This window comes from Pavona decussata, unplaced genomic scaffold (assembly GCF_977016875.1).
Source record: "Pavona decussata unplaced genomic scaffold, jaPavDecu1.1 SCAFFOLD_155, whole genome shotgun sequence".
Lineage (NCBI taxonomy): Eukaryota > Metazoa > Cnidaria > Anthozoa > Scleractinia > Agariciidae > Pavona > Pavona decussata.
Window position 1 is genome coordinate 789,876 of NW_028145567.1, and position 14,257 is coordinate 804,132.

The following is a 14,257-nucleotide window of genomic DNA, read 5'->3' on the forward strand; positions in this document are numbered from 1 at the left end:
TGGGATGCGACAAAAACGCGCACATTTCTCACTTCACGATCTTGAGAAGGTCACGCGCGTCGCGCGTGAACCTAGGGGACCCAGCATTCACCGCGAGCAATTCTGGGTTCCAGGACTCCAAAGTTCCCTCATTATTGGAAGGCGCTTCGAAGTTTGGCGGCTTTTCGTTGAAGCTAGAAATCTTTATAAATTTCCTGAACGTTCGTGTACAAATGATATGGCGAAGTTAAGTGACTACGACTGCATTGGCTTTGATCTTGATCACACGTTGATTCAATACAAACTGGATAATCTCTACCCGGTAAGTGTTATGGCGCGCTGAAAAGCGCGCGGAAACGTAAAAGTCTTAATTATTCTCGTGTCTTTCTGGTAGCGCCTTCTTTTATTATTATTCGAAGAAGAGAGGAAGTGTGTATTAAAAAAAAACCTTGAGATGCACTCAACTCGATTTTTTCGTGCCAATGTAGTCAGCTTGCAAATGTTCGTCTTTTATGCTGTGCCGGAGACTTTTATGCTGAATAAGCTTAAAGTGCCCCTAACCCTTCAATTTGTTTTCTTTCGGTAGATTTCCATATCTTTCAAGAACTCCTTTTCGAAAAAATTTTTGAGAAGTATTGAATCCTTTTGTTTTAACAAGCGCTAGAAGTGAAGGCAGTCTTGTCGATATTTTCACCTATCGTTCTCATTAGTCCCCCACTCGGCCAAATATGAAGCGTGACGTAAGTAAAGGACATCGTGCAAAAATATCCGAAGATTCGCGGTAATGCTTCAATTGTAAACAGAGAAAATGGTTGGAAAATGTGTGGTTTTTGGATGCAGCAACTCCCGAAATTTAGAGAAAGGAATCAGCATGCATAAGATTCCTTCTGATAACGATCTAAGGCCTTTTCTTAGGTCACAGCGAAGAAAGTGTCGCTTCTCATTGGCTAGTTCCTAATGAACCCACGAGACAAAAATTTGTCCAGCGGGGCTTAAAGCGTGCAAAAATTTAAAAATTTCAGTAACTTTAAGCGCTCGTAAAAAAAGGGGATTCGATATTTCTGAAAAAAAATTTCAAAAATGAGTTCTTCACAGAAATGGAAATCTACTAAAAGAAAACAAATTGAAGGGTTAGGGGCACTTTAATGCACTGATGTGCAGTTAAAAAGGCTCTCTTGAATGCGTATTTTTGTGCTTATTGTGTTTTTCCCCCTAACAGGTTGTTAACTTTGAGAATGAGGTAAAAATATAAACGAGTGTATGTCTTTCTCTTGGGCCTTGAATTATATAGGTGGTTTGCAACCAATCCCTTGAGATCCAAAAAGACAACGGTATGGCGGCCATTTTGGAGGACAAAACTAAAAGGTTCTGTCATCCAACATGGCTGCCACACCATTGTCTTTTGGATCCCAAGGGATTGGTTGCAAACTACCTATTCTACTCTCTTTGGTTATAGTTTATCTACAACATATTCACTCAAGCCTTGGTCAAAGAGAAAGGATATGATCCATGCTTACTTGATGACAATTTTGAAGATCTCAAGGACTTCTGGTAAATTCAAACTCTACTAGTACAGACTTGTACAGATCCATTTTATTGGGAAAGATTTCCACACAGGCTGACACAGCCCTGTAATACTCTATACTAGCCCTCTTCCTTAAACTGCAAGCGTGAATAAAGTTTGAGTCACAAGATGGCTACATACTGGTAATTAATGTACAAAAAGTCTTGCTGTGCACTGGTACACTTTGGATCTGTTCAAGTTTTGTACCAGAATGTCTAGAATATTAAACATAACTTGCATGGTTATGTTACATGTATGGTATGTATAATTTTACTGTAAAATTGGACATTGCATTGGTGTGGTTTTGGGACTGGTATGCATTGAACACAGTCCTTATACTACTGGAGTAGGTACAAAATTGGGAGCAACTATAGAATACAGGGCCACATTTTGAAAGGTATAACTGAGGCGGCTCAACAGTTGCATTCAGAGTTTGAAGAATAAGTATAAGGTTTATAAGTTAGTGGTTTGTCAGCTCGCCAGTCGCAGTCAGAATTTAAAGAACGAGTACAGTTTGTAATTTAGTGGCTCAATGGCTCGGCAACTCACCAGTCGCAGTCAGAATTTAGAGAAAGAGTAAGGTTTATAATTTCTGGCTTGTTGGCTTGCCAGACGCTGTCAGAATGTAAAGAACTAGTAAAGTTTGTAATTTAAAATATGTGGAGTGATTGTATAAAAATTGCTCTCAGAGAAAAACTATTTTCAAAGAAAAAATTCGTAGACATGTCTTTGTTGTTTAGATGTTAAACAAGCTACTGTCCAAATTTGAAGGCAAACGAACAAATTCCCTTCGAGTTTTAGCTCTTTAAAGTGTTCCCTTCAAGTGAAAAAATTGATCTGAGAAAACAGTGCTAAAAATTCGACAATTCATTTTATTTCAAAATTCTCGGTATAGTTTGATAGCCAGCTGTTTTAGCTTTGATATAGGGGTTTAGGTATCTAAAGTTTAAACCGGCTATGCTACATTACTTGGGAGTGAGACACCTCTAAAAGTATATGGTAACCTTAAAGCTGTATTTTAACATTAAGAAGAAGTTTTTTCATGTTTCAATACTTATGGCTGTCATGCTATAGAGAAAGACTTCTTTCTTCATTGCTCTGATCCACAAAAAAACAACAATGGAAAAAATTGTAAAATGGAGAAAGAAAAGGCAGTTTTGGTAGAACATAAGTAAGTCATCTGTATTGCGTCACTGTAAGCCTGAGTCTTCGGCAAGGCTGTTGTTTGATATTTACTAAATTTTACCATGTGGTCTCCACTTTTTTTCTTCACTCTGCTTCTTTTGGCTGGGTATCTTAATTTCTTCTAAAATTACATGTAATGTTTCCCTTCAGTCTCAGAGGTCTGGTCTTGGATATAAAGAAAGGGAACATCTTAAAGCTTGGTAAAGATGGGTATATTTTAAGGTGAGTGATAATTTAAATTATTGTGAAAGGTATGCGTCTTCACACCACCCCAAATTGGATATTGTGTTGGCAGATACATGTAGATCTTCTGTTCATCCATGGTGATTTGAAAACATAACATTGAGTGAGTTCAGCTGTAACTGTTTTTGTTTACGGCCCCTAACAGGGCTGCAAATAACTAACGGGCATGCGCCGGTCACGTTGTCCGGTCAAACGTGTTTTTGCTCGGACACTACCGGCTTTTGGCCGGTCAAATTTTTACAGTCGTAACTTTTGCGATGGTGAACCCAGATTGCACAGTAATCCTTTTACAACTAAAAAACAACTGAATCCAAGTCGGTTTGACAATAAAAATTACAAGTTAGTAGTTTTACTACTCTTTACTGCAGAAGCAGCCTCGCATTCAGTACGTGGAACGGTTACGCAAGATACAACCGCAATTGTCCGTTCTTCTTTACATCTGGCAAAATCACTTATAATTAAATATTACACTTTGGCAACCACCACATCATTTCTACAACTGAACTTTAAGTAAAATGTGCAGATGAAAAGCATATGAAAGCTGAAGGGTTCAATCGATCTCTTAATTACTTTGAAAAAAGAAGCTAACTGAAATGTAAACATAAACAAGAAACACTTAACTTAAATTCATATCGTCTTAGGGTTTCGAACTTCGGCAGCACTGTATGTAATTGTATTAAATGCCTTTCTTCCGTTAAGAAGAATCCCTATAAGACAACCTTATTCTTCCACTTTTTGTGTTATACGCTCCATTTTTGAGTTGCATTGATTGATGAAATCACAAGAAAGTCTTTAGTTAGTAACCAAGCATGTTTTGCAGGGTGTGCCGGAAGTAACGTATGGTTTGTTCGCTTTTCGCACTTTGCAACAAAAGCTGCGTGGAGTATTCTCGGTGCAGTGAGATTATTCTTCGTGAGGGTGCTTTCCGATCATTCAATCAATCAAACAATCAATCACTTTATTTAAGAGTCAGTCATGGTTTCTAGCCAAAGGTAAAACCCTCTACTAATTGAGAACACTTAAAGTAAATAAAATTATAACAGAAGACACGATGATTTGCAGTCACGACAGGGCTAGGGCTTGATGACATCGTCGAAAATTGCGACTTCCGGGAATTTATCGACCACTAATTTATCTAGTTTTATATTTGTTTTTTCTTTCTTTCGGAAACATGAACGTTGTTCCCCGTGATTATCAAATAGTTTAAAATTAAAATTTCTCTGAACGAGTCGGTAAAGGACCGGACAAGATGTCCAGAAATCCAAGGATTTGTCTGGTCAATACCCAATTTTGACCGGACATTGTCCGTTGACCGGCCGCTATTTGCAGCCCTGCCTAATGACAGCCCTGACATGTGAGATATATCCAGAAATGCGTGCTAATGAGATTCATAAACTATATGATAGACATCACAAGGTGTCCACTAACCTTAATTCTCACTAAAACACACATACATGTAATTCTGTCAAACATGAAGTCATATGAAAACGACAAAAAGGCCTGTTTTATATGAAGTACCCAAATTTAGGGTTAGGTGCATTTCTGGACATAAGTGTGACATGTGCCTCATTTTTACCTCATTTTATGAGCTACAACAGCTATACTCAGCCTCATCAGTTGCACCATTTGCAGGGAGAGTAATCATACCTTTATAAATTCTGCAAAGGCTTTGCCCCTTTTATCTGCTGACATTTTCAAGGCAAAAATCTGTTCAGTCTGTTCAATTTAACATTTCTTGGACATGGTGATTTTACATGTAGACTATGCTCTTAGTCTGTTAAGTAGTAAAACAAATTTCCTTTCAAAGTTTTGTATTGATTATTACAGAGCAACTCATGGAACAAGACAGATGACAAGAGAGGAAGTTAGAGAATGCTATGGAGAAAATAGCATATGGTCTGAGATAAACAGCCTGAAAGAAAATCCTGTTCAACAGTGTAATTATGTCATGCTATATCTATTAATTAAACTAAAATCAATCAATCAATCAATCAATCAATCAACTTTGTTTAACATTGTGTTACATGTAAGACTGACAAACCTATTGCTACAGATTCCAGATTGAATTGGAATTTGGAAATGTTGGTTTTTGAGGAGAGGGGAAAACTGGAGAACCTGGAGAACAACCTTTCGGAGTAAACACTGAAAACCAACAACAAACTCAACCCACAAATAACACCAATTTGGGGATCGATCCTGGGCCACATTGGTGACATTGGTGGGAGGGGAGTGCTCTCATCATGGCACCATCCCTGCTACCCCCTATGGTGGAATGGGACCAGAAAACTGTGAGAAATAGTGAGATGAAAAGAGCCCCTTTATAGCTTATATGGAGACTTGTTAATCTGAAATAAGCAATTTTTAAGATCTTGTGTTCCTTTCTTTTAATAGCTACCATTTTCAGAGTGTTTGAGAACTACTTTGACCTTCCAGTGATGATAATCTGTGCACGTATTGTTGACGTAATAGATAAAAAGGTAACTACAAAAAAAAAATGGAAATTATATTAGGAATATTGCAGACAATATTGTCATTCTTTACTGTCATGAGTGGTTTTCAACAAGAAATCCATCACAGCCATTGTATTATGTCCATCCAATTGACTATTTTAATCCAAACAAGTTTCCCATGTAATTTAATTGTAAATTTTGCCATATACTCAACAAAAATCATGCTACAGACTGTTGTAATAAAATTATTGCAGTATTTGCATATTCCAGATAGGAGTTCTCTGGTCAAAACCTTGTGACTGGCCAGTCACCTGACTGAAGCCACATGCAGGGGCTTCATTAGGCGCCTGGGCACCAGGCAAATTGGTTGTCTATTAATGTGACTTTGCCCGGCTTCTTGAAAATCTTGATCTACTTTCTCCATAAACAAACAAGTCCAAGTTAACTGTCTTGCCCAGGTGCACTAACCTCGTGCCCAGCTGTTTAAAATCTAAATAAAATCCCTGCACATGTGAGGTAATTTTTATTAGCCTCTCCTAAGAATTTTCCATTTAAGGCTTCCCTTTAAAATCTGTTGAGACAAATTATTAATAAATTTTTAATAATTATTTAAAATAATTAAACTTGTTTAAATTTGTTCTCCTTCAGAATGGAAGACAAGATGAATATAATTTTTGGCCTGATGTAATTGCCATGTTGAGACAAGTTTTCAGCCCGTCTGCCTTTGCTGGTTAGTTAAAGGAGTTTTTACAATATTACATAATACGTGGGATGCCTGTGCAGCCCATGTTATAAAATGGGGGCCGTTTGTTCTTCTTTGTATCCACAAATGCGCATCTTTCAATTATTAACTCGTTTTAGATGTATCAAATTCAGTTTTCTCCTAGAGGGGATCTTTTTGTCTCCTATTGTCCTTATTGTCTTTAACAAAAACGGTCCAATCAGAATGCAATATCTTGGTGTAGGTCAGTAGGGATCGGAGGGGAGTTAATTACTATTGTGATTATTCAGGTCCTAGTGGTCTCTCGGTGGAACTGAAAAGGCTTGACTTTAGTGGCGTGGCCATATTGTTTTAATGTTTTAGATTCCAATGTGCCGTTTTCAAAAAGAAAATTAACCCTTTTGAAGCGGTAAATCGAAAGAATAACTTCTAAGAAGCACTCGACAGTAAAAACGGTGGAAATCGGAGAGTTCAAGGCGAAGGAATCATGCTTCTGTTTGACAGTTGTAGAACCATCCAGAATACAGCTATTTCAATTAACGTTGTCGGTTCAAAGCTAAAAGACAAGACCAAAAGTTTACGTGGGACTTTTATGAATAAATTCATCAAAATCAGTCATGCCTGGAGAAAACAATAGGTTGTAATTAGCAGTACAATGACCTGCACGTGCAGGGATGATTTTGATGAAATTATTCATAAAAAAATAATCCCACAAAACATTGTGGTCTTGTCTTTTAGCTTTATTTTGATCCGACAGCGTTAATTGTAATAGCTGTATGCGGGGGAAAGGTCATTGTTATTAAGCTAAAACGCAGATCGCATCACTTTGTCGAATTGATGCTTAAACGCAACTGGAAATCCACTTTACAAAAAGATTAAAGGCTTGATTGTCCACTTGTACTAAAAGTTTTCATTTAGGAAAGCTTTTTGCCTGTTTTCTTTCCGTTTTTTTTTTTGGTGAAGCGAAAACAATTTGTGATCTTACACTTTTATTTACATAACCAGAAACGTGAGTCAGGCCACGTTATTGTAATAGAAATTCCGGTATAACAATAAGACGCGTAACACAAGGAAAACAACAAAACGCTATCTTTGTGACTCAAAATATTCCATTAGCTAGGATAGTCTGCGAAGCATAAAATTATAAGAATCAAGGGGCATCACACGTAAATGCCAGTATAGGCATCTTGTTATTATTAATTATAATTTAATAATTATAATTAATAATTTTTATTAATTATTGTGTTATGTTAATATTCTCCCTGATTAGAAATTTGTTTATTAACATACAAGTGGTATTTAATTTAATTATAATATTGGAAAATTAAAGGGCTTGATGTACATCTACATGTACCTGAAGGTGACAACTTTGCCCTACCCCCCCCCCCCAAAAAAAAAAAAACCTAATAAAAAAAAACTTAGCGCGTGGATTTTTTTCAGAAAAATGTTGTTTCCTTGCAATTCGGTAAGTTTTATCGCCATTGGTTAAATGGCCATTGTTTTGTTCTGAAATTTGTAATTTTATTTTGTTTTCGACCCATATATTCATTTTAGATTATAGACAGGTACTATTTTTGTGTTAAAATCTTAAGTATTACTTAAATTCTAGTTGTATCATTTGTCCCTTACATTATTTTCCATCCAATTTTATTTTTCAGACCAAAAGGGATCATACTTCTTTCCCGGTATGGTGAAAAATACAGCCAAGTTTATCAAGCCATGTAGCAAGAAAATCATTGACTGGATAAAAGCTTTGAAAGATGGAAAGCAAAAAGTTTTTCTTCTGACCAATTCATATATTGATTACACAAATCTACTGATGAAGTATGCAGTTGGGTAAGATTTTTTGTATAAATTTGTCAGTTAGTGCTACTTCCAATCCCAAGCTCTAAAATGGAGGACCACTTGGCATAATATTGTTCTTTTTCTGGTCTCTACCCTTAACCCTGTAATCCCTGATTTCAAAGAACAAATTAATTATCCTATGTTGTCCCCATATATGTACATGTACTTTTCTTATAAAAGTACTGGGAAGAAGTAATTAAAATATCAAGACAATTCACCTTGGGTGATCATTTCTTAATTCTCATGACCTCAGGGGTTGAATAAGCATTGATATTACAAGGAGAAATTTGATACTGATCACTGTTAGGGCTTAAAGGGTTAATGAATTCTATTTTGACACCAAGACTGGTTATCACTGTAAGAAACTTGTTTAATGTTTGATAATACGTTGCCAAAAAGAGGAATTGAACTAACCATTACATTAATTGAAGCTGTTACTTATGAACTTGGAAACTTAATATGAAGGCCACTAGCACTGTTAGTAATGGCTGAGCACTGTTACTCATTGCTATTTTGTGGTATGAAAATTCTATATTTGCTTGGAAACCTGAATGGTTTAATACACAATTTTTTTCCTTTCAGTGAACACTGGCCAGAAATGTTTGATATTATTATATGCATGTCGGGGAAACCAGGTTGGTTTTAATCTATTGACTGTTATGATTTTTTTTTTATTATTTTTTCATAGTTTTGAAATAAAAATTGTCAAGTCATCTTTTATAAGAGGAGTGAAAACTGGAAATAAACAAAATATATCAATGTATGAATACGTAATTTTCACAACTACATGTAGATACCTCACTTAGTGTACCATAATTAGGACTCCAATCATCTCTTTTCCCAATTTCCTTTCCCCATTCTCTCCTTTTCTCTGTTCCTCTCCCCTCTCACATTTTCTCTTTTTCTTTCTCCCCTTCCCCCAATTTCCCCTTTTTGCCCTTTCTTCTTTCCTTCCCATTTTCTCTTTCCCATTGCTTCTCCTCCTTTCCCAATTTTCCCTTCCTCTCTCCGTTCTGAGCCTCTGTCTTTTCATCATTTATCCTTCTCCCTTTCCCTTATTTTTGCTCCCCCATTTTTCCTTTCTCGTCGCTTCTTTTCCTTTCTCAATTTTCCCTTCCTCTCTCGTTTTTTCCCTTAATTTTCCCTTCTCCCTTTTCCTTACTTACCCCCTTTTCCTTATTTTTGCCCACCCCCCTTACTTTTTCCCTTTCCCATCGGTTCTCCTCCTTTCCCAATTTTCCCTTCCTCTCTCCTTTTTTGCCTTCCTCTTCCCTTACTCCCTTTTCCTTATTTTTGCTCCCCCATTCTCCCTTTCCCATTGCTGCCCCTCCTTTCCCAAGTTTCCCTTCCTCTCTGCTTTTTTCCCTTCATTTTCCCTTCTCCCTTTCCCTTACTTACCCCCTTTTCCTTATTTTTCACTCCCCCATTTTCTCTGTCCCTAATTTCCTCTTCTCCCTACCTGCCACCTTTCCCATTCTTTTTTCCCCATTTTCCTCTCTCCTTCTTCCTTTCCCCCTTTTATTCTTCACTTTCTACTTGCCTCTCTCTTCTTCACGTTTTTTCATTTCAAGGATGAATGAGAGATTCTTCACTTATTTTGCCTAGCTGAGTGTTTTTTCCTGTAAGATGATTTTTCATTCCGTGACACAGGCATACTCTGGAAATATAAAATCGGAGTGTTTTCTTGTTTCAACCTTTTGATAAACCAGTTTATTTTTTTTTAAATTATTGTTCTACCTTAAAATATAAACCAGTAAATAAAAATCTGCCATCTTCTTTTTTCATATAAATAAAAGTTTATTCTAAGTACTTTTTAGGGGGAGAGGTTGATATTTTCTTTTACAACTTTCTTTAAAAAAAAAGGATTGAGATTCCTGTCTTGCTGTTAATTTTGCAGGCTTTTTCATGTCAGAAGAACCAGTAACCCAGTTTTATGAAGTTGGTATGAGATATGTTTCTTTTTTACAAAACCTCTATTTCAATTCTCTCAACAATTCTATACAGCGTTTCTTCTAGTACCCTCCTTTAAAAAATATAATTGAAAATGTGTAAGCTGGCCTCTTGGATATACTGTCTTCTGTCTTCTGTGTAAATTGAGATAGAGAATACCATGTGGAATATATACCTGCCAACTCTCACAAATTATGCACGAGTCTCACGCCTGGGGACTAGAGACATTGATCTCACGCATCAAGGACAATATCTCACGCCTGACTCACAAATCGAGACGAGCTGTTCTAAAAAATCTTCATTTCATTTCAGATTTGTAATGCTCCTTACAACAATCTCAAAAGCTTTCAAATGTCTCCAATCCGTTTGAATCGTAAGTGTTCAAAGGTCGTCGGAATATCGTTGGACATTTTCGGCAACGTTTGGAAGTCTTCGGAAAATCGTAAGAAATCTTCGGAAATGGCTTGGACGTTTTCGGAAATCTCGGTCATGATGAGACAAAAATCTCACGCGTTTAACTCAGAAAAAGTTGGGAGGTATAAGAATATATCAGTCCATTTAAAATGTTAAGTTTATGTAGATAATTGAATGGAAAACATAGATTGTAATAATGTTAAATTGTTTGTTCCTTTGACAGATGGTGAAAAGGAAGTTGGTATGGTTAAAGAGCTAAAGGAAAATAAAATCTATAGTAGAGGAAATCACAAGGACTTCACTACATTTCTTCAAAAACAAACCAACAAGGATAATCCAAAGGTAAAAAAACTTAGTATTGGGTACTTTTAATTTAAACTAGAGCATTTAACATCATACACTTGTATAACTATTGTCAATTAAATAGTAGTTAGTCTGTACAGGTTTTCTGAGTTTCCTTTATTATGTAAATTTATGCCAATATCATAAAATGTATTTGAAAAAAAGTTACATTGTATGTCCCTATTGGCAAATTAACTTTCTGCCCTAAGGTGTTTAATTAGCTGTCATAGAACTTTACATAATAACTTCCTTGTACAATCAGTGTCAGTGCTTAGTGCATTGGGCTTTTGATTGAACTGAAGACAGGAAAGTCAATACGAAACTAGTGATGGCACTTTTCACTGCTAAACAGTTAATTCTCTCGGATGTCTAGGTATTGTATTTTGGAGACAGTATGAAGTCAGACCTTTATCCAGCAACAGCATTTGGTGACTGGGATGTTGTTACAGTACTGGAGGAGATGGAATCTGAAGGAATGGTTGTACAACACACCAAAGCACATGAAAATCAGGTAGAACTAGCTTATTTAATGTTTCTTATTTTTAATAGTCATTTGTGCATCTCTTACATTCCATCTTTGAAAAATAATTCATCTTGATTGGGAAAAATCTCATTAATTTTACTTATCATTACACAATTTACATATGCGACTATAAAACTTATATAGTTCCGTCAAAAGACCTCGTCTGTTGGTCCACCGTTGGCATGTTTCAAACAAACATGGCGAGCAACTAACAAGGTCTTTGGACAAAACTAGTTTTGTAGTCGCATAATTATTTAAATTCTGTGTTGAATGTAAATAATGCAAATGAGGTTTTTCCTGATCAAGATGATGTTGAGTAATACTTTCTTGGCTTCGATTAACAAAATTTCACAGAGATGGAAAATAATTTATTAGTAAATACTACTTTGTTTTCAAAACAGGATTCAGACGAGGATGGCCCCAGGTCAAAGAAACCAAGATATCTAATGAATGCAAGTAGTTTTTACTTAATTTACGCATCATAGAAACTCAAGCAAGGCAGGTCAAATTATTTCTTCTGTTTGATTGAAAACAATAGGAATCAGCCAAATATTCCTTCAGTTAACTGCTTCAGTGGTTTATACTGCAAGTTAAATATAAGACAGTTCTCTAATTTCTAGAATTTTTGTCAGAGACCTGAAAACAAATCTTTTTGTCAACATTGAAGTGTCAATCTGCAAAGCAAGCACAGCTAAGACCCTTTTTCCATCATGCCCCTTAATCACTAAACATTCCACCTGCAAGAAGCCAAAAAAAATTTTTGTTTCTTAACAATTTACTGCCAGTTATTTGGCAGCTTTCTGTACTACATTTATTTGAAGGTGTGTGAAATGATCTTGAAAAAAAGATTCTCTTGCAAAATTATAAACTTTGGGGATTTCACAGTCTTGATTTGCAAAGCTGACTTGGGGTCTCAATTTCATTTGGAATATTGAGAAAGTAAATCGCGCTCACAGAAAAAAATGCCTGTCTTGCCTTCTTACAAAGCCAGTATAATAATATTTATAGTTGTTAAGACTAAACTGAATGACAGTTATAGGAGAGGCTTTTTTTTCTGCCCATTTCTTTTTTCAGGACCACATAGAAATTGAAAAGAACAAGGAGGAGGTTCTCTTGTCAAACCAGTGGGGTTCATTTTTTTCTCATGATGATCGTGCAGAGACTGGACGTACTGAAGACTGTAACCAGTGTATAAACAATATAATGGATGGATTTTTTGTCTGTCAAGAGACAAAAGAACGAAGAGAAATGAACACATTTTGGGGAGATCTGATCCAGAGACACAGTACTATAGCTATCCCACGGATAGATTTTATCACTGGTGAGTTATTTTTAACAGTTAGGTACTTATATTGAGGGTGATCGTTGAGATTGGAATATAGGTGTGAGTACAGTGACAAAATAATATAACTTCCAATTATTATTGAGTCCCAACGATGCTTACAGTATCACTAATTTTAAATAGAGATATTTTGTAGTTTTTTACTTACATGTACAATAGACATAAATAAAAATAAACTAAAATAACCACATCATCACAATAAGCGAAATTATCAAAGATAAAAATTCTCCCAATATGTGTACCATAAGAAGGATATGGAGAACAATGAGAATATTCCTGCTGATTTTTGGGCTTAAATTAGGCTTTAAAAAGTCACTTTCCCAGAGCTCTGACTCCTCCATGTTTGTTATGCTGCAAAAAATGCTATTCAAATCAAACATGAGGAAGAGTGTTTCACCAAACGTCCAACCACCAAGAAGTGGGTGTGCCTTTTTTTTATTAACAAAATTTGACGTGTTTGGAAATCAGATTAAAACTCTTTCGAGTGTTTGATAATTATAGCTTCTCAAACCATTAACCCTTTACATAGATGTAAGCCCTAACAGTGATCAGGATCAAATTTCTCCTGGTAATATCAATGCTTTTTCAACCCCTGAGGGCATGAGAATTAAGGATATGATCACTCAAGGTGAATTTTCTTGATATTGTAATAACTTGACAAGATAGGAGAATTTGTTCTTTGATATTAGGGGTTAAATCGTAAGTCATCACAGAAAACCCTGGAACATAAAAATTTCCCCCCTTTCTTAAACTCCACCAGAGTATGTCAAACCTGTCTTTAACAGAAACCTGTTTCTCTTGTATCATATATACTGTAGTGTGCAACCCAAGAAATTTTTGAGAACAAAGCAGTCTTCTTGACAATAATTTATACAAAACACGTTTTGCACCTAGTATTTGATTCTTAATTTTAATCTTTGCATCAGAATTACCACTGGATCACTCATTTGAGCCATTCAGTTCATCAAGTGGAGGATTTTACCCAGGCAGTCCAAAGACACTTCATTTATAATGCAAAGGAATTAACCAGAACTCAACCTGTAATTTTGTTTAGCCTAAGTTATTGTTTTGTTCTGAAACAGGGTTAAAAAATGGAAAAGATTTCAGGGTCAAGTCTGAAACTAATCATATAGGATTATATTCCTTTCAAAGCTAAGGACTGTAAGATGTTCCAGACATGTTCACGACTGGCAGGACATAAACTGTGCATAGCACAGCATATGTATTTATAAACATATTTTATTTCCGAATCAGTCTTAAATTACAAGACAAGGCAGTTTCATTTGTATGTACAGTTCCAAATCTTTTATTCACAATATTTTAAAAAATGTAGGTGGACCTTCATAAATACCAGTAAAAAAATCATCTATAATTCACATTTACAGTACTAAGGTAATGAGGTAAAAATAATTAAATATGATATATCTAACAATATTTATTATAGAGAAACTCTTAATACAGTTAAACTATAATAATTTTTGAAATTAAATAGTTTTATCATACATTTGGTATGTTCTACTTTTCATTTTTAGGATTACCTTCCATTAAATATTGTAACCTGGTTATTATTTTCAACATCAAATCCTTCATACAAAAATTTAAATAACCACAAAAAGTGTTAATTATGGTTAATTGAATATTGGGTGAACCCGACTGTTAAGCTCTACCCTGGCCCTGTCAAGAGACTGCTTTCCCAGTT

General features: G+C 35.6%; 1 protein-coding gene across 1 annotated transcript; it reads left to right on the plus strand.

The window, feature by feature from the left end:
- Positions 1 to 148: 148 nt before the first annotated feature.
- On the plus strand, positions 149 to 14,060 carry LOC146465745 (5'-nucleotidase domain-containing protein 1-like). The gene is made up of 14 exons (XM_085128221.1): positions 149 to 301; positions 1,436 to 1,530; positions 2,879 to 2,950; positions 4,799 to 4,908; positions 5,363 to 5,448; positions 6,070 to 6,151; positions 7,801 to 7,978; positions 8,570 to 8,622; positions 9,885 to 9,929; positions 10,575 to 10,693; positions 11,067 to 11,204; positions 11,618 to 11,668; positions 12,291 to 12,537; positions 13,485 to 14,060. The coding sequence occupies exons 1-14, from the start codon at positions 218 to 220 to the stop codon at positions 13,568 to 13,570; spliced, it is 1,446 nt and encodes a 481-aa protein (XP_084984347.1). The 5' UTR covers positions 149 to 217; the 3' UTR covers positions 13,571 to 14,060.
- The last annotated feature ends 197 nt before the right edge of the window (positions 14,061 to 14,257 follow it).

Bases quoted from the DNA above. Each gene is read 5' to 3' on its own strand.
- LOC146465745 (XM_085128221.1), top strand. From the start codon at position 218: ATGGCGAAGTTAAGTGACTACGACTGCATTGGCTTTGATCTTGATCAC. The intron at 8,623-9,884 runs GTTGGTTTTAAT...TTAATTTTGCAG, and splicing joins ATGCATGTCGGGGAAACCAG to GCTTTTTCATGTCAGAAGAA. The intron at 11,205-11,617 runs GTAGAACTAGCT...TTTTCAAAACAG, and splicing joins CCAAAGCACATGAAAATCAG to GATTCAGACGAGGATGGCCC.